Source organism: Cystoisospora suis (assembly GCF_002600585.1).
Source record: "Cystoisospora suis strain Wien I chromosome Unknown contig_321, whole genome shotgun sequence".
NCBI lineage: Eukaryota > Apicomplexa > Conoidasida > Eucoccidiorida > Sarcocystidae > Cystoisospora > Cystoisospora suis.
In genome coordinates, this window is record NW_027153122.1 from 24511 (window position 1) to 49682 (window position 25172).

Sequence of the window (25172 nt, forward strand, 5' to 3'; positions counted from 1 at the left end):
AGAATCATGACTAGTCCAACTACTTCAACTCCCTATGAGCATAACAAGGACACCCCTAACTCTTGCCTGAACTCCTATAATAGTGAAACCACTAGACGACTAGTCCTGCCATCTGGAACTTCACTTCCTCATCCTAAGACTACACCTACCTTCTTCTTCTTCTCTATCATGTTCTTGCTGTTCTTTTTTCTTTTTCTTTTCCTTTTTGTGTTGAATGAAGGGTTAGAGTAACCACTACTACATCATGATGACTACGGACTGCTGGCATGAGGAGACTCGGGAGTCGCCGTCGTTCAGCTCCTCATAGAAGAGCAGGAGCACCCATTTGAGATAAAGAACAACACCAAAACAGAAAAAGAGAGAGAAAGAAACTGAGGGAAAGAGACAGAGAGAGAGAGAATAGTGGCAGGAGGAGTAGTAGTCGTAGGATGGATCGTAATCTCTTTCACATCCACTCGATGCGAGTCGTATGAACAACACCCTCAGCCTCACCACCCACACTCCGAAGAATCTCTTTCTCCTTTCTTTCTTTTCTTTTCCTGCTTGTGCTTGCATCAAGTGTTAGTCTGTTTCTGATGATCCACTCGGCTGCTGCGCCCTTTGAATACCTATCATTTTGTTTCCTCCATTGTCAATGCTATTCCCCCCTCCACCCTCGCCTCCATCGTCTTAATTGATTCTTGTCCTCTTCTTTGGTGTTCTTGTTCTTCTTCAAAATGTCCATAAAAAACATCTCCACCGACTGACCCACCCACCCCCTCGAATTCTTTTAGCCACCACAGCAAACCCAGCCCCAAGCAGATGGAGTAGTCCTAGTAGTTGGGAGGAGTGGCGAGAGAAAGAATGAATGGCAGCCGCGCCCATGGTGGTGGTGGTGATGGTCGTGATGGATGGATGGATGGCGACCCATCTCTATCTATCGCTCTCTATTTCTCTTTATTCTCGAGAAAGAGAGAGAGACTAAGGTTGAAGAAAGAAGAGCGAGAAGAAACACAGAGAGAGAGGTGGAAGATTGATGGTGATAGTAGTAATGATGATGCATCGAGTCCCCGTCGTCTCCATCGCTTTCGTTGATCTTTTCTGTAAACATCTCTTTTCTTTCTTTCTTGACTCATCATACGTTGTCTTCTCTTTATTCCTCTTTCTGTTGTCTCTTTCTTGTCGTGCCGTGGTGTCTATCATCTTTCTTTCTTTCTCCAGCTGTCTTCTTCCTTGGTAGACCGTAGAGGAGGGAGTAGCGCGAACGACTAAGTAAGGAGACGACGCAACGACTCTATACACAAGATACACCCCTACAAGCGAGAAGAAGAAGAAAAGAGAGTCATAGTAGACAGAAAGAAGACACACGCAAACCAAGTGGGTGGTCCTAGCGGGTGGTTCTATCACCCTTTTCTTCTTCTTCTAGGCTTTTTCTTTATCATCGATTCTGTCTTGTCCATCTTCTTTGTGTTCTCTTGAGAGGGGTTTCTTGCTTTTCTTTGCAACACACGACTAACCATGAAGATGAAAGAAGATCGACATTTATCCATTGAAGAATGAGTTGGGAGTTGTAAGAAGAAGCAAAGAAAGAAGAATTCTCGTTAAAAGGCTTCCTCCTTCTCGCTGGAGGTGGAAGTTACCTTCTCCATTCTCTACTTGCCCGCTACTCTTACACTACTACGGCTGTGTCTTTCTCTTCTCTCTCTTCTTCTTTCTTTATCGCAGTTGTGCTTATTTTTTTGCCTATGATATATACTGAGTATATGTATGGTATGTGAATATTTGTCCATCTCTTTATCCATTCAAAGCTATTTATGTTTCTGGAGAGAGAGAGATGATCTTGTGTATAGATAGATGTGTATGTAGGCAATAGCCAGCAGTAGAAAGGTGAACAGGAAAGTGACAAAGATTTCTACCTATCTATTCATCTTTCTTTCTTTCTTTCTTTTTCTCCTTTCTTTTACAGCTTTCTTTCTTTCTCAGCTTTCCATTTCTTCTCTCCCTTTTTTCTTTTCCTTTCTTTCTTTCTTTCTTGTTTAGAATGTCTTTGCAGAGAGCTTGCCTGTCTCTCTTGACCATGGTATCGAGATTGCTTCTTTTCTTCAAGCAGACAGACCAGTGAAGAGGCATTTCTTGTTTCTCGTCTTCTCGTTTCTTCTTCCCGTCATTTTGTCTTTCTCTTGCTTCTTCCTCCTTTTCTTTACTTTTGCTTTCCTCTTTTTTGTGTCTTTTTCTCTTTTCTGTCTTTCTTTCTTGGTTCTCTTGTCCTCCTTTCTCCTCTGCTTTGTCTCTCTTCTTTTGCACGCGCTTCATTTCTTTTTCCTCTTGCAAAGTTTTCACTAGTTGCCTCCGAGTGTGACGCCCTCGTCTTTCTTTCGAACTTCGCTTTTCTTATTGCTTTCTTTCTCTTCAATTCGTTTTCTCTCCTCCCTTTTGTTAGGAGAGAAGAGGATTCCTTTCTTTCACGTGCTTCTGTAGAAGAGTTGAGAAGCACAAGAAAAGAAGCAAGAAAGAAAGAGAGTGTGAGAAGAATGACTGACTCCTTTTGATCGATTGTCTTGTCTCTTTAGAGAAAGATGAGGATTGATACGTGTCTTGTGTCTTCTTCTTTTTCCTCTTCTTTCTCATCTCCCTTTCTTCTTCATTCTCCCATGTTCGTATCTTCTTTTCTTCTTCTGCAAAGATTTAATCCTTTTCTTTTCTTCTCCATCTCTTTTTTCTTCTCGACCAGATGACTGGTATTTTCCCCCCCCTTTTTCTTCCTCCTCGTCTTCGAGACGTCTTCCCTCTGATCCGTAAACCCTTCCAAACTCCCCACGACGCTCCTGCAATTGCGATCTCTCTTCTCTCATCCTCTCTCTCTCTTTTCTCTATACACACACCATCCCATAAAGATACATAGATCTATACTCTTTCTTCTCTCTTTCTCTCTCTCGCCCCTCTTGACCTCTTTCTTCCGTCTCCCTTCCTCTTTCTTCATATCATCTCGTTTCGTACCCCACCATCACCCATCTCCTTTCTCTCTATCTTTCTTTCTCTCTCTCTTTCTCGTTTGGTCTCTTCTTTCTTTTTCTTGTTCTTTCTTTCTTTCAAGATGTCGCAGCTACTTCGTGGCTGCAGTCATGTAATTGACGAGAGTTTGGATGAGTTTCTTGTGCGGCATGACCCAGACTATCACCCTCAGCCGCGACCGGATGAAGAAGGAGTCGAAGAAGATGACGACGAAGGAGATTTCTCTTCCCATCTCTCGCCTTCTTCTAGCTTTCCTTACGGGGGTTCGTACAGGGCCATTGAAGAAGACAAAGAAAGAAGAGGAGGAGGAGGAGAACACCGTCATCATGGCGAAGATCTCTTCTTTTCAAAGAAAACTAGTCCTCATTCCAGAAGAGCAGATGAAGAAGATCCCCAAAAGAGAAGCTCCTTCCAGGACACTTCTTCTTCGGCCTTTCCTGAATGCTCTTTGCTTCATGACGGCAAGAGAGGGAGCGGCGGTCAAAATGGAGGAAGTTTTCTTAAGAAAGGATCTACCGGGTATTCCACTGCTTCTGGCGGTGTGAATGGAAAGAAGCGAGGGGATGGACATTATCATACAAGTCATAGCATGAAATCTCTCGAAGAAGGAACGAAAATTGTCAATACCCAGAAACTCCAGAGAGCGCTATCTGTTGCCGTCACGGGTCTAGGAGAGCAAGTCAAACAAGGTAAGACAGGAGAAGGAGGAGGAGGAAACGAACATACATACATACAGACACACGCAAATCTCTTCTACATCATACACATCGATACACATACATATGTATCTATAGATATACAGAACGACACAGAGACATTCTTTCTTTTCACTTTGCCCAATTCTATCCCTCTCTGGGCGCCATCGTTCTCTTCTGCCGCCTATTCGTCTTTTCTCTTATCTGTCTATATCTATCTATCTTTCTATCTATCTATTTTTGATCTACCTATCTATCATTTCTTGTGTGCCTATAGAGTGTGCATGCTGATTTAGAGTGAGGATGGCGGGTGTTGTGGATGGTAGAAGGAGAGAACGTTTTCCCCTTCATACGGGCCAGTTCCCTGTATATACACTTCCTCCGGGTATAGACATATGTAGACATGTATATATATATATGTAGATATATATGAATGTGTATACATACATACATTAGTGAAGGGCAGACGGCACAGATGGATGGAAAGACAGATGAACGATAGACACATCAGGATATGTCTATATATATATATAAGTATAGATCCTGTAAGTCTATAGCTGTATACATATCTCCATGTAGACATTTATATGTATGTATACATCTGTCTCTCTCGCTTTTTCTGGCTTTCGTTTTCCGTATCTATATGTGTTCCCTACAAGGTCTAGGCAACAACACTATAAATGCATTCCTCTCACTATACATTCTTACAGATCTACACATCAATATATGCATATGTATATCTCTATCTCTCCCTATATGGACATGGGGATAGGCAGAGCTAGGAGGAGAGCGAAGAGAGACCAAAGCATTCCTAGCACGGCTGCTTTAGATTCAAATGAAGTCTGCATGCGACGTACAGAGTCAGTAAGATGGCTAGATATGTGACAAGAAGAAAAAAATAGGGAGAGAGAGAGAGATAAATGAAGTCAGACATAGAGAAGAGAATAGAGGAGAGAGTCATGAAGAAGAGACAGAATTCATGAAGGAACGAAAGGGGGTTTTCTTTGCATAGTTAGGACACTGTCTGTCTCTCCTCCTCCATCTCCGTCGTCCCTACATGGGTCTTCTGTAGATGGGAGAATGGATGAGGTGTACATACACCGTAAAATAGTGTAGGCAACGATCTTCTTTTACTTTTTTCATACTTTTCTTCTCTCAACTCTGTCTTCCGTCCTTTTTCGTCTCTTCATTCAATCCCCATGGCATCTTGAACCCTTCTTTTTCTTCTTTCCTCTTCTTTTCTTTCTCTCTCTCGAATCTATCTTATCGCAGTTTTTTCTTCTCTTCTCCTTTCCCCTGTCCTTCTTTCTCTGTCCAAAGAGAATCTCTCGTGCCCCCTGCACTCTTTCTCTCTCTCTCTGTCTTTCTTCTCTTCTTAACCTTCCTTCAATCCATCTTCCCTTCTGAACTTCATCTCTTCTTCTTTCTCGTGCTTGCTTTTCTCACTCTTTCTTTCCTCACTCTTTCTTTCTCACTCTTTCTTTCTCACTCTTTCTTTCTTTTGTTTAATTTAGGAGGGGAGATGCTTTGGCGCACCGCCGTCACAGCCGCAGGTCAAGTGATAGTTCAGCATGGCTTGCACCATCGATCTGTAGGGGGGGGTGTGGGGTTCCCTTCTTCCCCTTCGTCTCTTCTTTCTTCTGCCTCTTCCTCTTCTTTTGCTTCTGCTGTCTCCTCGGCCTCTTGTTTCAATCTTCCTCATATCGCCGCTGCGGCGATTTCGTCGAATGGGCCTTTAGCCGGCGGTTTATCTTTGATCGGTCTCGATCCGCATGCGGGCCTAGGGGGGGGAGGAACGAGTTTGCATGCATGGCTTAACGCTCCTCCTTCATGGGAGCCTGAAGTGTGGGGTGACGGGAATTTTCATCTTTCTTTGAAAAGTTCAGATGCCCTCTTCTTCTCTTCGTCTCAGCCGCCTATGTCCTCTACGAAAGACATAACGGGACAACTCGTAGCGGAGCCTAAGCCGAAAGATCGTAAGAGAAATCTAAAAGGGAGAAGGAGGGATGCCGACCACAATGAAGAAGAAGAAGATTAGACTGAGAAGTTGAAGATAGACGATAGATAGATAGATGGAGAGAGAGAGAGATCAAAGATAGAGAGAGAGATAGATAGGAATCCACATCGATGACGGAGCTCACGCTTCGATAGGACACTATGGACATCTATAGTATCTCTCCTCTCATATATATATATATATAGATAGATGTACGTTTGTATGTGTCTACTTGTATTCATTTATATATATGTATTTATCAGGACATGTATATGTGTGAAACCTGCTTGCCTTATAGCTGTAGATATATATGTATGTATTCGTATGTATAGGTATGTGATTTGTAGAAGGATATACATGTATGCATGCATGCATGCGTAAAGGGTCTATAGAAAGGCCAAAGGCTGGGCTTATGTGTAGGTGGTAGTCGAGTGTATGTTTTTCTCATTCATTCTTCAGTCTCTTTCTATCTACATAGATACACGATGTAGTGGATACATATAGCAACATATCTATGCTATCTATCTTTCGCTGACTATGGATCTATCCTTCTGGATGTCTACGTGTCTATCCATAGAGGTGGTGTGTATGTCTGTACATGTGTTGGATATGAAAGCAGTGAATGGATCTTCGTCGACAGTATCGAGTCACGCAGCGGGGACTTTTAGTTGAGCCAGGAGGCCTCCCTCGAAACAAACAAATAGAGAGACAGAGAGAGAGACAGAGAGACAGAGAGAAAACATTTCTACTCCCATAAGGTGTAGGCTACACACATGCACATTCCACATCAGCAGGAGCACCATCGATTATAGACATGCACTGTCGTAGACAGGCATAGCTACTTGGATGGATTGAAGTCAAAGATACATCTCTGCGCTGTTCTTTCTATCTCTCTATATCTCTGTCAGCTTCGGATCTCTCCAAACCCTCTATATAGATAGGTATGTGTATTTCTATTTATTATCTCTGTCTCTACCCATCTGTGTAGGTGTGTCACTCCTGTCTCCTACATCTCTCTGTCCATGACGATGCATGGCAGGGACCTTCTTTTCTTCCTCCTCTTCTTCTTTCTCATTTCTCTCTCATCTGTTTAACCTCCACGAACTCCGTAACAAAGCTCTATCTATTTCTCTCTCCTTTTTCGTCTTTCTCTTCTTTCTTTCTCTTCATTTTCTGCTTGTGCTTTTTTGTTCTTCTTGGCGCCATGTGTGAAATATTTTCTTTTCTGATGGATCTTTCCTCCCTCTCCGCCTTCCCCTTTTAGCATCTTCAGAAGAAGGTCACAGTGTTGCTTTCTCAGCGGCAGGTGGGGCGTATTGGGTGTATCGGTGGAGTCGGCTCTTCCCTAACGGAGTTGCTATAGATGTACCTGACGTCAAAGGAAAGTAAGCTAGCCAACCCAATACGACCTCTCTACATCTTTCTCTTCACGATCTCTTTCTTCTTCTGCTTCTGCTTCTTGGGTCGTTGTCTGTCTTTCTTTCTTTTCTTCCAATTCTGTTGATCCTTCTCTCTCCTTCCCTCATTCCTCTACCTTCTGGTCTCTCGTTGTCTCCCCACATGCCAAAGCGAAGAAGAAGAAAGAGAAAGTGACAATAGACAAAGAGAGAGATCAAACAGAGGTAGATAGGTAGATCCATTAGAGATAGATAAATAGGTAGATCCATTAGAGATAGATAGGTAGATAGAAAGAGATAGTTAGAAATAGATAGGTAGGTTCTAGTGGCTATGTGTAGATCCCGAGACTGGACGCTGCGTGAGAGAGAAGGGCAGTAAGAATAATAGAGTTAACGAGTTTGGTCTTCATCTTCTCTCCTGTTCTCTTCCTTTCTACATGACACGCGAATGAAAGGAGAGAAGGAGAAAGAATACTACCAGCAAGGATTCCTTCCTATCCCGTCATCTTTGTATATCGCTCTCTCTTTTCCTATTTGATCTTTCTCATGAAGGATCTTTTGTCATATCCTAGTCAGTCAGAGAGGTAGAATGCTTTCCCTCTTTTCTTTTCTTTCTTCTCTCACGTAAAGATGTCTGTCTACACGCACAATCTGAGACAGACGTGCTTCTCACCTACGCGATAGAGAGATATACAAAAGACAGCATGTATGCAAGTCTTCATACCCGTCTACATAGATAGATATACACATAGATAAGTATAAGTATGTATGCATATCTATCTCTCTCTATATATATAGAATATGTGTATGATAGGACGTATGTATGTCTTGGTGTGTGCTTGTGTGTATATATATGTTGCATGCAGCGCGTATTATGTATCAGCAGATGACGTGGGGTGTAAAGTGCGAGTGACGTGTACGCCACGTCGTGCTGGAGGTGCATGCTTATCCTCTTTTACCGGGGAGATGCATGCAGCCCTCGGGCCGTTCCAAGTCGACGTTCGATCAAGATCTTGTGTCTTGAACTCCTTTGCTAAAGGAGGCTCCAGATTTCCTTGCTGTCTGTAAGTCCAACTCTGCTTTCCCCGCCCCTTTCTTTCTTTCTTTCTCACTCTTTCATTCTTTTTTCTGTCTCTGCGAGTGAGGATTTGCTTCTTTCGAGGGTGTAGAGACGCGTGAAGAGTCATCGCGATAGATAGGGGGGAGTGGGGCTGTTGTATGGAGAAGAGAAGAGAGTCTTCCTCCTTTCAGTAGCTTTTTTCTTCTTCTTGTGTCTTACCTCATTCTTTCTCTCTGCTGTCCTCTCTTTCTACCTGTCCCTCCAGTCTTGTCGAATCGCCACTGTACATAACATACGTGGGCTTACATATTGATGCATACATACACATATATATATATGTATATATATATGTATATACTCCTACATATACGTCTTTCCCTAGACAGATATACATACAAGCTGGAGAGGGGTGTGGATAGATATTCTTCTCTTTCTACGTAGAGAGAGAAATCTTGCTTTCTGAAAAGACAGAGCGATGAGAGGTGATACACTTCTCTCTTTTCTTCGTCTTTCTTTTCTTCTTTCCTTTTGTTTCTCGCTTGGTGTGAGTTCTCCTTTCTCTCTTTTCTGCTGAAGTCTCTTTCTTCATGGGGCAGCTTTCTGTGTATGTATCATCTTGCCTTCTTTCTATCTTTCTAGGGCAACTCCACCGGAGAGAGATGATGACTGCTCTTCTCTCGACGGTTCAAGCGTTGCAGACACACGAGACACGAGTAGACACCTGCTAGCTAGCGGCGCTACGTCAAGAGAACGAAGTCCATGTGGGGGTGAAGAAGAAGAAGGAAAGGAATTTTTTGTGTATGTCAATGACGAAGAAGTGGTTCTCACACAAAGAAGCGCTGCAACACACCCAGGTATGAAGAATTAATCTAAAAGTAGACACGAGAGAATTCTATCATGTAGACACAATGTAGACATGAAGGCTAGGAAGCCGCTCTGTCTGGCTAGTTAGATCTCTTTTCTCTGTCATAGGCTATTCTGTACTTGTCTTTCTATCTGTATGTACCGATACCAAGGGCTCACGTCGTTATCTGTCGGACTATCTGTACCTGGGTCGATCATTCAGTGTATCTTCACCTATCTTTGATCTATCTATCTATCTATTTGTGCTCTATTCGTAATCTTTCTCCAAAGCTATGCAGACGTTCGAGGGGAGTCTATACCTGCTTCATTCGCATGCACAGAGAGAGAGAGAGTTCTATTTCTCCTTTTACTGTCTTAGCTTTCGTGTGTACTTATCCTATCATACATGTACATACATAGGCACATAAATACTTTATGATTTTTCTTACTTCTAACCACATTCAATGACGCCTCTCTGTCTCTCTGTCTCTGTCTCTCTCTGTCTCTCTCCTTCCACACGTATACACCCTCACACACGTACTTCCATGTATAGAAGTATACATGTGTACAGCATGCACCCCCGCATACACCTCTCTCATTCTTTTTCTCTCTCCCGCTCTTCTTCTCTCCCGTTCTCTTCCTGTTTACATATGTGTGGATATATGTTCCTGGGTCTTCATACAAGCTTTCTGTATCCATAGAGTGAGATGACAGACAGAAAGATAGATCTGTCTGTCTGTCTATATGTATGAAGAAGAAATGAAGAAGAAGTGATATGGTATGGCAGCACATCTCTGTTTAGATCTGTGTGTGTTGGTCTCTCCATTGGGTAGGTCTCCCCAGTGGCGGAGGAGGAGACCAACAGGATAGAGACTTCTTTGGTAGTTCAAGCGGAGCAGCAGGCCTAGGGGGGAAGGCTATGCCTCCTAGCAATGAGAGGAAGCCTGCGGAGGGATGCTGGAGTTCTAGTAATGGCAGGAGCGGTGCAAATCTCTTCGGTCACAGATGGAGCGCTCGGTTTGGCTCGGACTATCCCAAGATTGTCCTAAGTCATTCATCTCCTAAACACTTCACTGTAAGAAAGAAAGAAAGAAAAGAAACTAGCCACACAACACCTCCCATTCCTTTCTTTCATTCTTTCTCTTGTCCGTCTTGTCCTTTCTTTTTCTCTTTCTCTCTCTGCGAGTTCTTGTCTCTTTGGTTTACTCCGTCTTTCTTTGCCTCTTCCTCCTCATTTATCTCTTTCTTTCTCCCGACCTTTCTTGCTTTTCCTTTTTCTCCATCGCTCGTCAGAGCTTGTGTGTCTTTCTCTGGTGGGTTTGGGGTCTTGTTCCTGGGAGTGTCTGTAGGAGTGTTACGTCTTTTCTTTTCTTTCTTTTGCTCGATGGATCTTCTTCATCTTTTCCTTGTATAGATGTTTCACTCATAGAAAGCTTCTCTTCTGAAGATGACATGAGAAACCAGCAGACACCCGAGGGATATGCAGACATTCTATAAGGAGGAGGAGGGGGAGAAGGGAGAGGAAGATGAGAATGTCTAGACATACTTTGTCTCAAGTCTCTTTCTCTCTTTCTTGGTGTATCTCCCTGACGTGTCTAGGAAGATGCATATGTAGAGCCTCCATGTAGATAGATAGATTGATAGATAATGTCTTATTCGAGAGAAGTGTGGAGTGTTTCATGCTGTGAAGTGTTGTCTTTCTATCTTTCTTTCTTATTTGTGTCTTAGATCCATTTGTCTGAAGATACATCGTTTCATCTTTCGGCTTATACACGGCATCAGAGAGATTTGATCGCGATGACGTTAAGATGCTTCCACGCCCGATCTCTCATTACCGCCTCGTCTCTCCTTGATCTCGTCCATTCTGTCGCAAGTGAGAAAGAAAGAAAGAGAACGAAGGGGAGTGGTAGAAGTGTTGTCTCTTCTCTATGTTTCTTTTTGTTTCTCTCTCTTGTTCTCTTATTCACTCGCGTAAATGCTTTACATCACTAGAGAGGTAGCTATAGATAGATAGATAAAGATAGATAGATAGATTAAAGATAGATAGATAGATTAGAGATAGGTGGATGTGTATGTATCGATAAGAGATATGGCTTGGGTTGTATGTTACCTCGCCTTGAAATGTGTTTGGATAGAAGAAACGAGAAACAAGAAGAAAGAAAGAAATCTTTCCTTTATGATCTTCTTCATCTCCTTCTTGTTGTTGGTCTTCTCTTTCTTATCCATTCTTTCGTAAATCAACGAAGAAGAAGAAGAGCAGCTCTTGCGTCTTCTTCTTCTTCTTCTCCGTGTTCTCTATGACACACTTTCTCTCTCTCTTTCTTATCTTCCTTCGCACTTCTTTCTTTCTTTCTTTTTGTTTCAGTTGGGATTCCTGGGGGCAAGGCCGCTTTATCGTCTGACGAGTTGGTCTCTGAACTAGAAGACAAGCGTGTAGATCTCTACGTCATGATCCAGTCTCTCCATCATGTAAGTTGCTGTGAAGAAGAAGAGGAAGAAGTCTTCTTCTTCTTGTTCCTCTTTTCTTATGGGAGAGAGAAGACATTACTCCTAGTCATGACTACGCTACCAACTCTACCGCCATTCCATAGCTATACCTAGACAGATAGATCTACATAGATAAAGAGGCATGCATACATATATAGAGAGAGAGAGTGAGAAAGACAGAGACGTGGATGAGAAAACTCATGGTATATATCTATCTATATCTACGCTTATATGCGCACCATATATATATATATATGTGATCTTACATGCAGAGAATTTATCTCTATACCATTCAAATATATATGACATGTGTAGGAGAACCTATATACGTAGGCATACCTATATATATATATATATACATATCTAGATGTAGATATATATGTGAAGACAGTAGTGGGAGCAGCGGGATGTATGAGACAGGAAGAAAAAGAATAAGAATGAAAGGCTCGGCCTCTCCTCGCGTCATCGTGGGAGTAGATGTGTAGGAGTGCTAGGAGTGAGCTATGTATTGAAGGCGCTCGATGTTTCCTATATAAGACGACAACATGCTCTTGATAACTCTCAGCTTGATGTAAATGCATGGCAAGATGTCTACACAGATAGAGAGAGAGGAAGAGAGCTAGCTAGCTATCTAGGACCGATGTAGAGAGATAGGAGACGATTTCTGTCTCCGTCTCCCACGTCTTCCTGTCTGTACGTATAGATACATAGATGTATATATATGTGTATATATATATATATGTATATCACTTCATCCATGTCTATTCTTTTTACCGGTTTTCTTCTTTTATCTTTGATGTGTATAGGAGTTGCAGAGTGTGCTACTATTGAGAGATCGGACTGTGAGAGACTGTGAGAGAGTCCGACGTGAGAAAGAAGCTCTAGAAGAAGAAATGACCTTCACGATACAAGCCTTTCAACAACAAATCGCAGGTCAGGACCGAACAACTAACTAGCTAGCTAGCTACGACTAGCCAGACAAGCAGACAGACAGGACGGGGAAGGCAACATGCAGGGCGCTATCACTATGACGACGACTACTCGATAGATAGATGCGTAGGTGTATATCCAGGCGTACTTAAAGCATGTCGAGAACAAGATGTATACGTATACATCATATCTATCTCTTTCTCTATATATATGTGTATATGTATATATATATGTATATGTATATATGTAGATGTAGGTATGTGTTTGAGATGATCAGTATTCCTATCGCGGGGTAATAATCGAGACTGGCAGTTGACGAAGTATCACATGTTCTCTTTGCATGTATATCTCTATCTATATGTAGATATACATACTGTGTGTAGTTGACGGAGGATGTATTGAAGCCTGTATGTGAGTGTATGATATCTTCAAACATCCTATACCCCTAGGCAGGAATGAATTTGAAGAGAAAAAGAAAAAGAAGGTGAGAAAGACGTCGAGAGAGAGAGAGAGAAAGCGATTTCTTGTGAGATGGGAGAAGAAGAAGAAGAAGAAAGACACGTGGACTGAGTAGTCCATTCAACCCTCCTTCTTTGTAATTTAGAGCTAAGCTGATGCAAGAGAAAGAAGCCTTTCTTTCTCTCCTTTTCGTCCTCTGTCTATCTATCTCTATCCGTCGTTTCATGTCTTACTCTTTTCATTTTCATCTTTTGTAAAATATGAAAGATAGGTGTCCCTGCTTTTCTTCCTTCTTCAAGAAGCAGACGTCTTTTTTCTTTTCCCCCGCTCCGATCTTTCTTTGTCTTTCTCTCCTTCATTCTTTCTCATCACTCTTTCTTCTTGCAGATTTATCTGCTGCAGAGCAGCTCCAATCTTCCGAATCGGAGAGTGATAAGGACAACAATTCTTCTTCTTCTAGCAAGAGTAGTCCTCTCTTCTGGGGTCTGCCAGACTTGATAGGGAAACAGGCCTCTTCTTCTTCTCCCTCTTCTTCTTCTCCTTCTCCTTCTCCCCCTTCATCGAAGATACTTCAGTTAACAGAGGAACTTCAATCGGCACGAGCTCAGAATCGATCCTATCAGGAGGAAATTGAAAGTCTTAAGACAGAACAGCAAGAAATGATACTTCGATATCAAAATGTAAAACAAAAAGAACACCCCAGATAGAATCTCCTTCTATCTCACCCTTCAAAGGCTCTCCTAGTCCACTCGGATATATAACATAAGAGATATACATACATACATGCCTACACATGTAGACATCGAGCTAGCTAGCTATATAGGGATGATATGTCTGGATGTGAAGCTCACGTATATGTATGTGAGCTTCACAGATGTGAGAGAGAGAGTGACGGAGCCGAGGTGTGTGATGCTTGGGAGATATTCTCCTTTCTTTCTCGTATAAACGTCTGTCTGCTCTCTATCTATCTATGTATGTATCTTCAATCTATCTTTCTATCTCTACTGCTCTATCTTCATCTTCTATATATGTTACCGATTGAAAAAGGTGAAGGTACTTCGATTCGTGCTGACGTCTTTCTCTATCCATCCTTCTCCGTCTTTCTGTGTATCTCTACCCATATCGATCCCTACCTAGGTAGACAGATATATGTGTGTATGTCGGGTCTTTTATCTACACTGACTCCACCATTGTCGTTTGATGATGAATGAGCTATCTCCTTAGGCTCATATATCTGTACAGAAGTATGTCTATATATGTCCGTGTCTATGTACGTCTAGGTCTACGTGTGTATATATCTATGTATGTGTATGTGATGCATGTGCTTGTCTATTGTGTACGTGGATGTACAGGAGAGTGAGAATTTCCAGGAGCTTTTGCGTAAGCGTTTAGAGGGTTTGATGGAGCAGAACCGAAAACTCCAAGAAGCAAATGAACAGCTAGGAGCGAGGCTTCTTCAACAGGTAAGTGTAACACTTTCTCTTCTTTCTTCTCTCCTCGCTCTCTCTTTTCTCTCCTCGTGGGCCACTCTTTCCACAAAAGAAGATTTTGTGAAGAAGAATTCTTTCTCTTCTTTCTTCTTTTCTTCTCTCCTTCCTTGTTCTTTCTCTTGGGGGTGTGTGTGTGTGTGTGTATGCTATCAACCTTGCTTCCTCTTCTTCATCTTTTTCTTCTTTTCATGATCGTGTGGGTCGCCTCAAGAAAAAGGAGATGTATGTGATGGGCTGGATGAGTCAAATTCTCGCTTTTCTCCTCTTGAAATACACGTCGACTAGAGCGAGAGGTTTCTATTAGTTACCATGGGGTTTGCTTATCAGTAGGGCAAGTATCTCTCCTACCTTCTGGGGTGTATGTACACCCCAGAAGGTGGTGAACTCATGAAGATATCATTCAACCTCTTGATTCATTGGCTAGTCACGCGGCCATCCACCACATCGGCCTTCCTGTCTTCTTCTTTCTCCCTACAGTGATGTGTTTCTCCTTTCGTTTCTTCTTACATCTTTCCGCTATCAAGATCTCTATAGATAAGGTGATACAGAAAATCTTGCGGCCTCTCAAGCCCCCAGGTGGATAGATTAAAGATAGATAGATAGATAATCTATGTATATGGTCTTCATACAATGCCTACACCCCTATGAGATACATGTGAAGATAACACGACGTCTGACGATAGTCGTGATTGATAGTTAAATAGATGCCGATTCTTGTACCTTCATGTATACATGTACCCCTCATACATACATCTATCATACATATATATATAGGGAGAGAGAGATGTGTGTAAAATACATAGGTGTGTGTATGTGTATGTATGTGTATGCCTACTTTTCCACCTTGTTGTTTCCGTTGCTTTCTGTCGACTGCTTGATTCGGACAGACTTCAGGAGGAGGAGGAGGAGGAAGTGCTGCTGGTAGTGGTGGAATGGTGGATTCAGGCTCTGCTGCTGGTCGTGGCCTTCGTCATCAAAATGACCCTAGTGATGCCAGTAGTAGTAGTGGTAGTCACCCTATGTTACACTCTCGTGGGTCTCTCTCGCCTGAGAGGAAAGGAGGTGCTGCAGGAGGGCAAGGAGATTCGATCGATCAACTCCAAGCAGAAATTCGGAGATTGAGAAAAGCCGTTGATGAAGCACATCTTGAAAAGGTATCTATCTCTAGTCCCCACACACAACTCTCTCTATAGAACAGACAGACAGACAAAGAAAGAAAGAAAGAAAAGAAAGAAAGAATTCTGTATATGTATGTATGTATGTCTATGCATGTATGTTGTATGTAGACCTGGTAGTGGGCATGTTCTTTTTTTCTCCATTTTTGTGGCTTGTTGGGTGTTTCCGTGAAGACAAAAGATTTCTATCTCTCTATCTCCTTCCTCTTCTTCATTAGATACTACAGATCGTAAGATCTGTCTCCTTTCTTATCGCGCTACCGGCAAGTAGATCGATCGGGGGGGAGATAGCCGATAGATAGATGAAAGATAGACAGATACATAGATAGGTCGATAGAGAGATAGATATCTTCATTACTCCCTCTTCCTTGTTTACTTCTCTTCCTATCATCTTTCTCTCTTATCTCTTTGTATCGCCCTCCCGCTGTCTTTATGTATCTCTCTCTATTCTGTCTTCATACATCATATATCTATCCCCTACCTCACCGTGTCTGTCTCTCTGTCATCCTTAGCATCGGTTGGCTCATCAGATGGAGGAGAAGAAGAAAAGCTTCGAGGAAGAAAGAAGAGAAAAAGCCGTCACTTTAGCATCTGTGCAGGATGCCCTCATTCACATGAAAGCGAGATATGACTGTCTACTCGACGAAATGGTAAGAAAGAAAGAGTGAGAAAGAAAGAATGAGAAAGAAAGAGTGAGAAAGAAACTCCAGTCTCTTTTGCGTGATTGATATCTGTGCCTTCTTTTATGTACTTCTTCACTGAGTCGCGTGTGCATGGAGGTCAGGACCCTCTTCTTTGGTTTCTTTCTGAGGTTTTTCTTTCTTTCTTTATCGATCTACAGAACTTTCCATCTCTCTCTTCTATCTCACTATCCTAGCCATCGCACTCTGTCCCGTCTTCAGCAGTCCCTCTCTCTCTTTTTTCTCCTCTTCGTTGCCTCCTATCACCTCCCTGTGTCTTTGTGTGTACATCTCCATCTTTACCTCTTCATCTCTTCTGTTATCTGTCCTCTACGTCGCTATCTACCTCTCTCTCCACCTAGAGCTTCGTCTGTCTTCTTCCTCTTCCTATCGTATTACCGACTCACACTGTCGTCGTTTGAATCTCTTTTTACGTCTTTCTCTCTCTGTCTTTCTCTCTCTCGTTCTCTCGCCTCTCCTCTCTTCCGTTTTAGAAAGTGTTAAGAGCGTCTCGAGAGAATGCAGAAGAAGGGGCGACGAAGAGAGTGAAAGTGTTTGAGGATCTTCTCTTAACTCGAGAGAATGAATGCACTCAACATACACGGCAACTCCAGGAGACGCAACAAGCGCTAGCTGACGCTCAAGCAGAAAGGAATCGACTCAAGAAGGTCATCGAATCGATCACGAAAGGTAGACATACATATTCATAGATAGGGAAATAGAGAGATACAGAGTCAAATCTCCTTCGTTCTCTCTATGTCTTTCTTTGCTTCTCTTTCTCTCTTCTTTCGTCACCTTTCGTGTCTGTCCAGTCTCGGGGTGGGCGAAGGGGAAGTTGGAAAGGGGTGATGGAGAAAAAGAAGGAAAGAGAAAGAAGAGGACGAGAAAGAAAGAAAGAAAAAGAAAGAAAGAAAGAAAGAAAGGAAGAATTGTAGTCTTCTTGGTTTTCTCACATCAACATTTCTCCTTCTTATCATAGGCATAGAGGACAAACTACACATGCATGTATCTAGCTATACATAGACATAGATGTCTTCTAGCTGTGTGTCTAGCTAGACACATGCATGAGTGAATGTGTTGAAGTGGTCTCTCGAACCACAGGATATACATAGACAGACTTCGATATACGTCGCCGTTGATGGCTATGAGAAGATTCATTTTACCCGTATATAAGAGTGTATATGTATGTATCTGTATATGTATAAGATAGGTATGTGAGTCTATGCAGTGGCTAGCTGTATCTGTAATGAGGTGTTTATATCGAAATAATATGGAGAGAGGATCGTATGTGTATATAGAGAGAGTGAAGATGCAAACAAGGAGGAATACTACCCTCACCACTGTGTAGGCGTGTCAGAATGTCGTCCCTGATATCTCTCTCTTCTCTATCTATCTATCTTTCTGTCTATCTATCTATCTGTCTATCTATCTATATATATGCATATCGATATATAGATGGATAGATAGATAGATAGATAGATACGAATGAAAAGGATGAATGGGGGCCTGCATTCCTATATAGTAGCATGGCCTTGTCTTGTCCAAGGTGATTTGAGGAGTAATCGATCGGTCAGTCTGAATTCTTCTCCTCTTCTTGGCGATAGATCTACCTATCTATCCATCAGGCTAGATTCGTTCAACTGTCTCTTTCTCCTTCTTTCTCCCTCTCTCTTTCTGTCTTGGATGGAGGTCTCTCATCTCTCTTCTTGGCCGCCGTGGTTTATGTGTGTTTTCGAAGCTTCTCTTTCTTTTTGTGTCTTAAATTTCTCTTTAGATTTAGATAAATCTCGTGCAACTGTTGAGACAGCGACCTCTCGCCATCAAGTGTAAGAAGAAGTCTCGACGTCTCTCTCTTTTCTCCTCTTTCTTATCTTCTTCTCGTCTCCCTCTTCTTTCTTATCTTTATGCGTATCATTTACTTTCTTAGCGGATCGAGAGCGGTGACTTTCTATTTCTTTTCTTCCCTTCATCTTCTTCTATTCTGAAGTTGTCGTCTTTTCTTATGTATAGGGGTGCACATGATGTCTAATAGCAATAGTAGCTAACATACATACATACATACCTACATACATAGACATACATATATACATAAATACATACATACCTACATACATACATACATAGCCATACCTACATACATACATACCTACATACATACCTACATACATGCATACATATATAGACATACATGATACATACATACTTACATACATACATATATAGACATGCATAGCCATACATACATGCATAGACATACATACATTCATAGACATACATACATACATAGACATACATACATACATAGACATACATACATACATACATACATAGACATACATACATACATACATAGTCATACATACATACATACATACATACTCATCTCACCTCGTGTAAGTATAGCTGCTATTGCTATCTTTTCTCGCTCTTTCTTCTCTATTCTAATTTTATGCTTCAAAAGAGATTTTCCTATCTATCCTTTTCTAGTCCGTCTATCCATCTGTCATGAATCTACCCCTCTTCTATCTATCTATCTATCTATGTAGAAACGTTCCTCTGCTATCAATGTCTATACGCCTCCTTACTTCTATTCTATTGATATATTTCCTCCTTTACACAGCTGTCTTTGTATCTTCCTACCAACTCTTCCTGCTCCAAACCTTCTTTCATCTGCCTTGTCTTTTCTCTTTTCTGACTCTCTTTTCTTCCTTCTCATCTTTTTAGGTTACTTCAAGAGAAAGAACAGACAGAGAAGAAGCTTCAGGAGATCCTTCGGCGTATGGAGATAGAGCAACAGAGAAATACAAAAGAGACCCAGCTCCAGCAAGAAGAGAATCTCCACCGTCTTCAAGAAGCCCAGCGTCGAGCTGATGAGGTGTCTAGACAGCTAGATGAGACACGTCGAGCTCTCCAACAAGAGCAAAGTCATAGCCAAATGAACCAACAGAGATTGGAAGTTTCTTCGCAACAGCAAATCGCTTCTCTTCAGCAGAAGCTGAGAGAGAAAGACAATCTTATCAATGAATTAAAGAAGGAAATCGATCGACTACGTGCTCTAGTAGCTCAGTATGAACTTTCCCTAAAGAATTCAAGGTAAGCACACACTCATATGAAACAGATGCATGCAACAGTTATGACAGTAGCGGATCGACTACAATTAAAAAGAAAGGAAGAAATCTACTGCTTGGAATAGACAAAGTCAGAATGTCTGGCTAGCCTCGTAGAGAGGTAGATGTTGTATCTGTAGTGGTGTCTACTCCGTATATATATATATATATATATATACATATATGAACATGTACAGAGGTATACTTTATGTGTACATATTCAGTGTCTCTGTAGATCTCTAGATATGTTGTTATGTAGGTGTATGTTCGCGTGTCAGTCAGAAGATTGTGAGGGGACATAGGCTTTGAGTGAGGTGTCTGTACACCTGAGTGTATGATGATCTTTAAGCAGAGGTTTCCCACTTTTTCTTTGGACTTGTTTAGTCTGCGTGTCTGTCCTTACCTGCGACGGTTCAGCCGAAGAGGCGACCGGAGATCATCTGGGACGTTCTCCATCTTAGCCTAGGTGACAAGCATCACATATATACTCATTCCATCCATCATCTATCATCTTATGCACGTGACTTGCAACAGATACCTGTGTAATTTACAGCAGATAGGATAGAGATCCATACATATATACATACATACCCAAATATATATGGATGCATATGCTTTACGTTTGCGCATGCGGTGTGGGCATGTATCTCTCATCGTCTTTTTAATCTCTTTCATGACTTTCCTTCTATTCCTATTGGGCCGTATAGTCGGTGTGTATCTGAACTTGACAAGAGGGCGGCGTTTTCTCCTGTCTTTTTTCTTCTTTCTTTCTTTCTTTTTCTATTCTTAAACCAACAGAGAGAAGGAGAAGAATACAGCAGGAGCAGGAGGTGGCGAGAAAGAAGGAGAGACAGAGACGCAACTTCGAGCTCGTGTCTCCGAGCTGACAAGTGTTGTCTCTCGCCAAGAAGAGGAAATGAGAAAACTTAAGGTGATCTAAAAAGATTCCTATGATGAGGGTGATACGAAGAAGTCTTTTTTCTTTCCGTTCTTCTCTATCTCTTCTTGTGGTCTATATTTATGATAGAATGAAGATATCAATTCACCCAACAGACTTCTCTCTCATTGTATCACTCGTGATTTATAGATCTACACTCTACCTCTATCTCTCTATCTCTATACATATATATATATATCATATACCTCCTTCAGCCTCATCCTAATAACGTTCAACCGCCCCACATGCAGATAGATAGATTAAAGATAGATATATTATAGATAGACTAAAGATAGATATACGTAGACCGTTGTCGTATTCTGTATGATGAGAGTCTTAGCGTGAGGTCGGGTGGTATGTCTCATCGTGTGCCTCTGTGTGTCTTTCTAGTTCGTCGGGTCGCTCTATATGTTTATGAAGGATTGGGGGCACTGCCGCAGAGTCTTTTGGCTTATCTCCGTTCGAGGTGCAACAGCTAGGGAAAGCATACGTCGTGCTGTGGACTGATAGAGTTGATAAGAAGAGCTTCAACTCTCTTTTCAACTTGCATCGAAGGTGTGCAGAGATAGATACATCTTCTTTTTCTTCCTTTTCTTTTCCAGGATGAGAGTGTGACCTTAAAGACGAGACTTATCAAACTGAGTAAAGGCGCAGGGAGTGGTGGAGGCAACTAAAAGGAAGAAGAAGAAGAGGGGTGAAAGAGTCAGAAGGAGAAGAAAAGAGCGAAAGGAAGGAGGAAAGATAGATAGATAGATAGATAGGTCGATGACGGCATTCCACCTTCTTCAAGAGATGTGCTCTCTCGTGAAGTGTTTATTCTTCTTCTTCGTTGCTTGCAGTTGCTTGTCTTGTCTCTCCCTCTCTCTATCGATTTACATCACACATTCCTTGGAGGAGGGTTTGCATAGATCGTGTGTATGAGTATGCTTCCTCTGATCTTAGTGACAGATCACCACGAGCTTAGGAAAAAAGGAGAATTGCAAGATAAGAAGAGAAAAGAGAGAATGCGACGATGATGAGAATGGAGGAGGAGGAAGGAGGAGAGGAGATCAGAAAGAGTAGATATGGTTGCGCTTGAAGCCTGTTCTTTTTCTGTAGCAAAGAAACATCTTCGTTCTTCCCGTCACATGCATATATATGTAGAGAGTACATGTATATGGATCATGTATACAGGATAGCTAGCTTCATACGTGTATGCGGAGATACATGTTGTATGGAGAGAAGAAGGTCTTTTGTATTATAAGCGAGAGAATACAGACAGGTAGGAGGAGTTCAACTACTACTACTAGGGGGGAAAGAGACGCTGGGGGTGTCTTTCTTTCATCTTAAGACCGATCAGCAAGAAGTATCGAGAGATAGAATGAAGAATCTTCATTCCTCCGCCTGAGGTCTCTCTCTCTCTCTCTGCCATTGGGTTCGAAACTCCACACTCACGCATCGTGAAACAAAAGCAGTCACTCGAGAAGGTTTATCTACTGCGATGTCTAAAGATGATATGTATCTATTTATGTATACATATATATATAGAGAGAGAGAGAGAGACAGATACGAACACGTATATCTATATATGGATATGCTGTTTAGATATGTGTATGCGTACAATAAGGTCAGCAATAAGGAAAGGTTCGATATGATGAAAGGCCTTTCAGATCTCGTGTGTATGTGCTGCTTATGTGATGTGAGGTACTGATGATAAGAAAAGAGAAACCTTAGGTGCTGCAAAGAAAAGGAAAGTCTTTTTCTTCTTCGACTTCGGGCCGAAGTGGTACTACTGCTACTACTCTAGACTAGACAGGATTAAGGCCGATGGTGCAGGTGTAGATAGGACTAATTCCAATGAGGCAGGTGGAAAGAAAAGGAAGGAAAGAGTGTCTTCGTGATGGTGATATGATCTCTCCGGTGTACATACACCCCGTGGTGATGTATTGCGGGTGGATGCATGCGTACATAGATAGATAGATTAAAGATAGATAGATAGACCACCGTCCTGGTTGTCGTAGAGGTGGTGGAGCTGTGGCTGAACAAACCAATGAAGAAGAATCTTCTCATGTAAGAGCCCCTTCGCTCTTTTTCTTCTTCGGAGATGAAGAAGAATGAACGCCTCTGTCGTTGGTGGGAGAAGACTCTCTGACTCTCTTTGTTTCTTTCCGCTTTCTCCTTCTCTTTTTTCTGCTTTCTCGAATCCTAAGCCTTCTTGGATCGAAGACCATTCTAGTGAATCCACGAGAGTATGTTTATTCGTAAGTCACATGGATTTCTCCCTAGTCATTCATACGTCTTCTCCGTATATAAGGCGAAGGGGAGGAGAACCTACAGAAATGGAGAAGAGAAGAGGAGAGTGGTGCGAGTAGTGAGCCGCCGTTTGTCTTTTCTTCTCGCGGCTCTTTGGTGTGGATGACGTCGAACCGGGCTGTTTTGATAGAGAAAGACAAAGAGAGAGAGAAATGAGACGTGCTAAAGAATAGATCAAGAAGGCAAACGATTGTCTTGGATCAGATGAATGGAGTGCATGTTTTCTTTCTCTTAGAATCGATGTATATCATCATCATCATGTGTATGTATCTATCTGTCCGTGTGTCTATGAATTATTATATGTAGTTTATCATTACTATTTCTGTGGACTTCTTTTCTTCTTCGAACTTCTTTCCCTTCCTGTAATGTTGCATCGATTCTCACACAAACAGACCCGCTCATGACGTACGCTATAACTCAGGCATCAGTCTAGGGAGGAGGTGTTGTTCTCCTGTCCTTTCTATCTATGTGTGGTTGCGTGTGTACATACACCAGGATGATGTCCGTAGAGACAAACGAACAGATAGACAGAAAGATGTCTAACTGATAATGATGATAATAATTATCGTGAGAAACTAGAGGGAGAGAAAGAAGAAAAAAGGTAGAGAGATAGGGAGGGATAGAGAGGGAGACGAGAATAAATAGATAAAGGATAAATTAAGGATAGATAGGAGTGTGTTGTTTGTCTGAAAGAGAAGTATCTAGTGGCTGGGCCGTGTGTCTTTCTTTTCGTCTTCTGGAATGAAAGGGGGGACATCAGAAAAAAAGAAGTCTAGATTAAAGATAGATAGCTAGATAGATAGATGGGTCTTCGGGTAGAGTGATTGAGTCGATTGATAGATCGACCATTCCTCCAAGGCGTCGACTTTTTCATTCATCGTCATCTTGCTTATTCTTTTTCTTCTTATGGGTGCTGATTAACAGTGATGAACCTGTGCCATGGTAGAAGAGGAGAGGAGAAAGAAGAGGAGGAGGAGGTGTCATAGGACTAGCCTCGAGATGATTGATCTGTCGTGCTGTATGCAACAGAGTGTTGCGCATTCATCTTCCGATTGATTAGTGATATGTGACGAGGGTATGAAGAAGAAGAAAGTGTAAGATATGATAAAGAGTTGAAGAAGGAGAAGAAGAGTTTTTTTCTGTTATACTCGCTCAGTGTCTCTTTCTTGTTCATTCACTTTTTTAACTTTATGAACTTCTTCATTTTCGAAAGCAATTCGAAGATTCTGACAAAGAGAGAGGCGAGAAGAAGTTCATCTCTGTATCGTACAGCTAGCCCATAAAGAGCTGTAGTATATGATGATATACCTGGTAACCCGGAGGTGAAAGAGAGAGACAAGAAAGAGAAGAAATATCTTCAGTCGCAGTGTACATACACCCGAACCTCCCACCTCACGCACCACAGCAAGCTGACAAAGAAAGAAAGCGAATGATGACCACAAGAAGAGGAGTTCGTTTTCAAGTCTTATGAGTGATGTATAGAGAAACCACAGGAGTCCCCAACGGACAGTCTCTCTTTCCTTCTTCGTCCTTTCTTTCTCCTAGCGATCTATTAGTGGAAAAGAAACCCATCTCTTATCATCTATCTATCGAATGCCGATCGATACACTTCACGGCTCAACCGAAGCAAGATCTATTTATTTATCATCGCCACCCTTCCTCTCTCTCTCTGTCCCTCTTCTTCTTCTCACCTGTTTCTCTTCTGTCACAATATTCCTCATTGGTCGCGTCACGTACGTACTCTTCCTGTGTGCTACTATCTTCCTTCTTTTTTCTAGGTAGCTAACTAGCTACGGATATACGCCTAGACACCTACATTGTAAGTCGAAATAAATCCACACGAGCGGCAAAAGCGTACCTCATCAATGTATCACCCATGACTCCTATATATATTGAGAGACACAGAGGGAGAGACAGTTGACAGGTGGTGTTTCTCTTAGGTGACTTTATACGAAAGATGATGTGCAAAAAAGTGGAATCTCTCTAGATTTGCCTTTCTTCTCTCTCTTTCTCTTCTTAATCCCCTTCTACAGGAGTGATAGACCATGAACATATGATCTATCACTCTTCATCATTCACAGAGGACGCCCTCCGCTTCATCTACATGAATCTATCTTCTTCTTCTACCCCGTTTACTACTACTAGTAGTAGTAGTATGGCTACACCAGCCAAGTGGGGCGTGAGAACCTTCTCGTGTTTAAGAGGGAGAAAAGAATCGAAGCTGTCTGATTCGCACATCCCTCTCGTCAAGTCACCCTCTTCTTCACAAGAGAAAGACAAGACATTAGGCAACATCGGCTTATATACGAGAGAATAGGAATGATGAAGAGAATGTCCTCTTCATCTCATCCGAAGCTTCAGGAATGAGGTAGAAAAAACATCCGGCTAATAGAAGAGCCATTGTAGTCCTAGCTAGGAGGAGTTTGCCTATCTATCTATCTCGAAATAACTAATGAGAAAGGGCTGTGACAATGAGAGATCGATACATTAACGACCATAGATAATCACCATCCCCATCATGAACGACAGATCATCTATCTATCTATCCTAAATCTATCTTTTATCTATCTATCTTTTATCTATCTATCTATCTATCTTTAATCTATCTATCTATCTATCTTTAATCTATCTAT

The 25172-nt window shown here is 41.9% G+C and overlaps 1 protein-coding gene across 1 annotated transcript; it reads left to right on the top strand.

The window, feature by feature from the left end:
• Positions 1-423: 423 nt before the first annotated feature.
• CSUI_000844 (dna topoisomerase 2) lies at positions 424-25129 on the top strand. The gene is given in 19 exon segments (XM_068061051.1): positions 424-3680; positions 5201-5662; positions 6947-7067; positions 7946-8143; positions 8779-8993; positions 9816-10057; positions 10711-10855; positions 11348-11451; positions 12276-12402; positions 13246-13538; positions 14211-14321; positions 15236-15502; positions 16036-16173; positions 16698-16893; positions 17978-18029; positions 18928-19296; positions 20109-20241; positions 20850-23770; positions 23780-25129. The coding sequence occupies 18 exon segments, from the start codon at positions 3074-3076 to the stop codon at positions 20919-20921; spliced, it is 3852 nt and encodes a 1283-aa protein (XP_067926977.1). The 5' UTR covers positions 424-3073; the 3' UTR covers positions 20922-23770; positions 23780-25129.
• Positions 25130-25172: the final 43 nt, after the last annotated feature.

Bases quoted from the DNA above. Each gene is read 5' to 3' on its own strand.
- CSUI_000844 (XM_068061051.1), top strand. From the start codon at position 3,074: ATGTCGCAGCTACTTCGTGGCTGCAGTCATGTAATTGACGAGAGTTTG. The intron at 11,452-12,275 runs GTAAGTTGCTGT...TGATGTGTATAG, and splicing joins TGATCCAGTCTCTCCATCAT to GAGTTGCAGAGTGTGCTACT. The intron at 16,894-17,977 runs GTAGACATACAT...ATTTCTCTTTAG, and splicing joins CATCGAATCGATCACGAAAG to ATTTAGATAAATCTCGTGCA.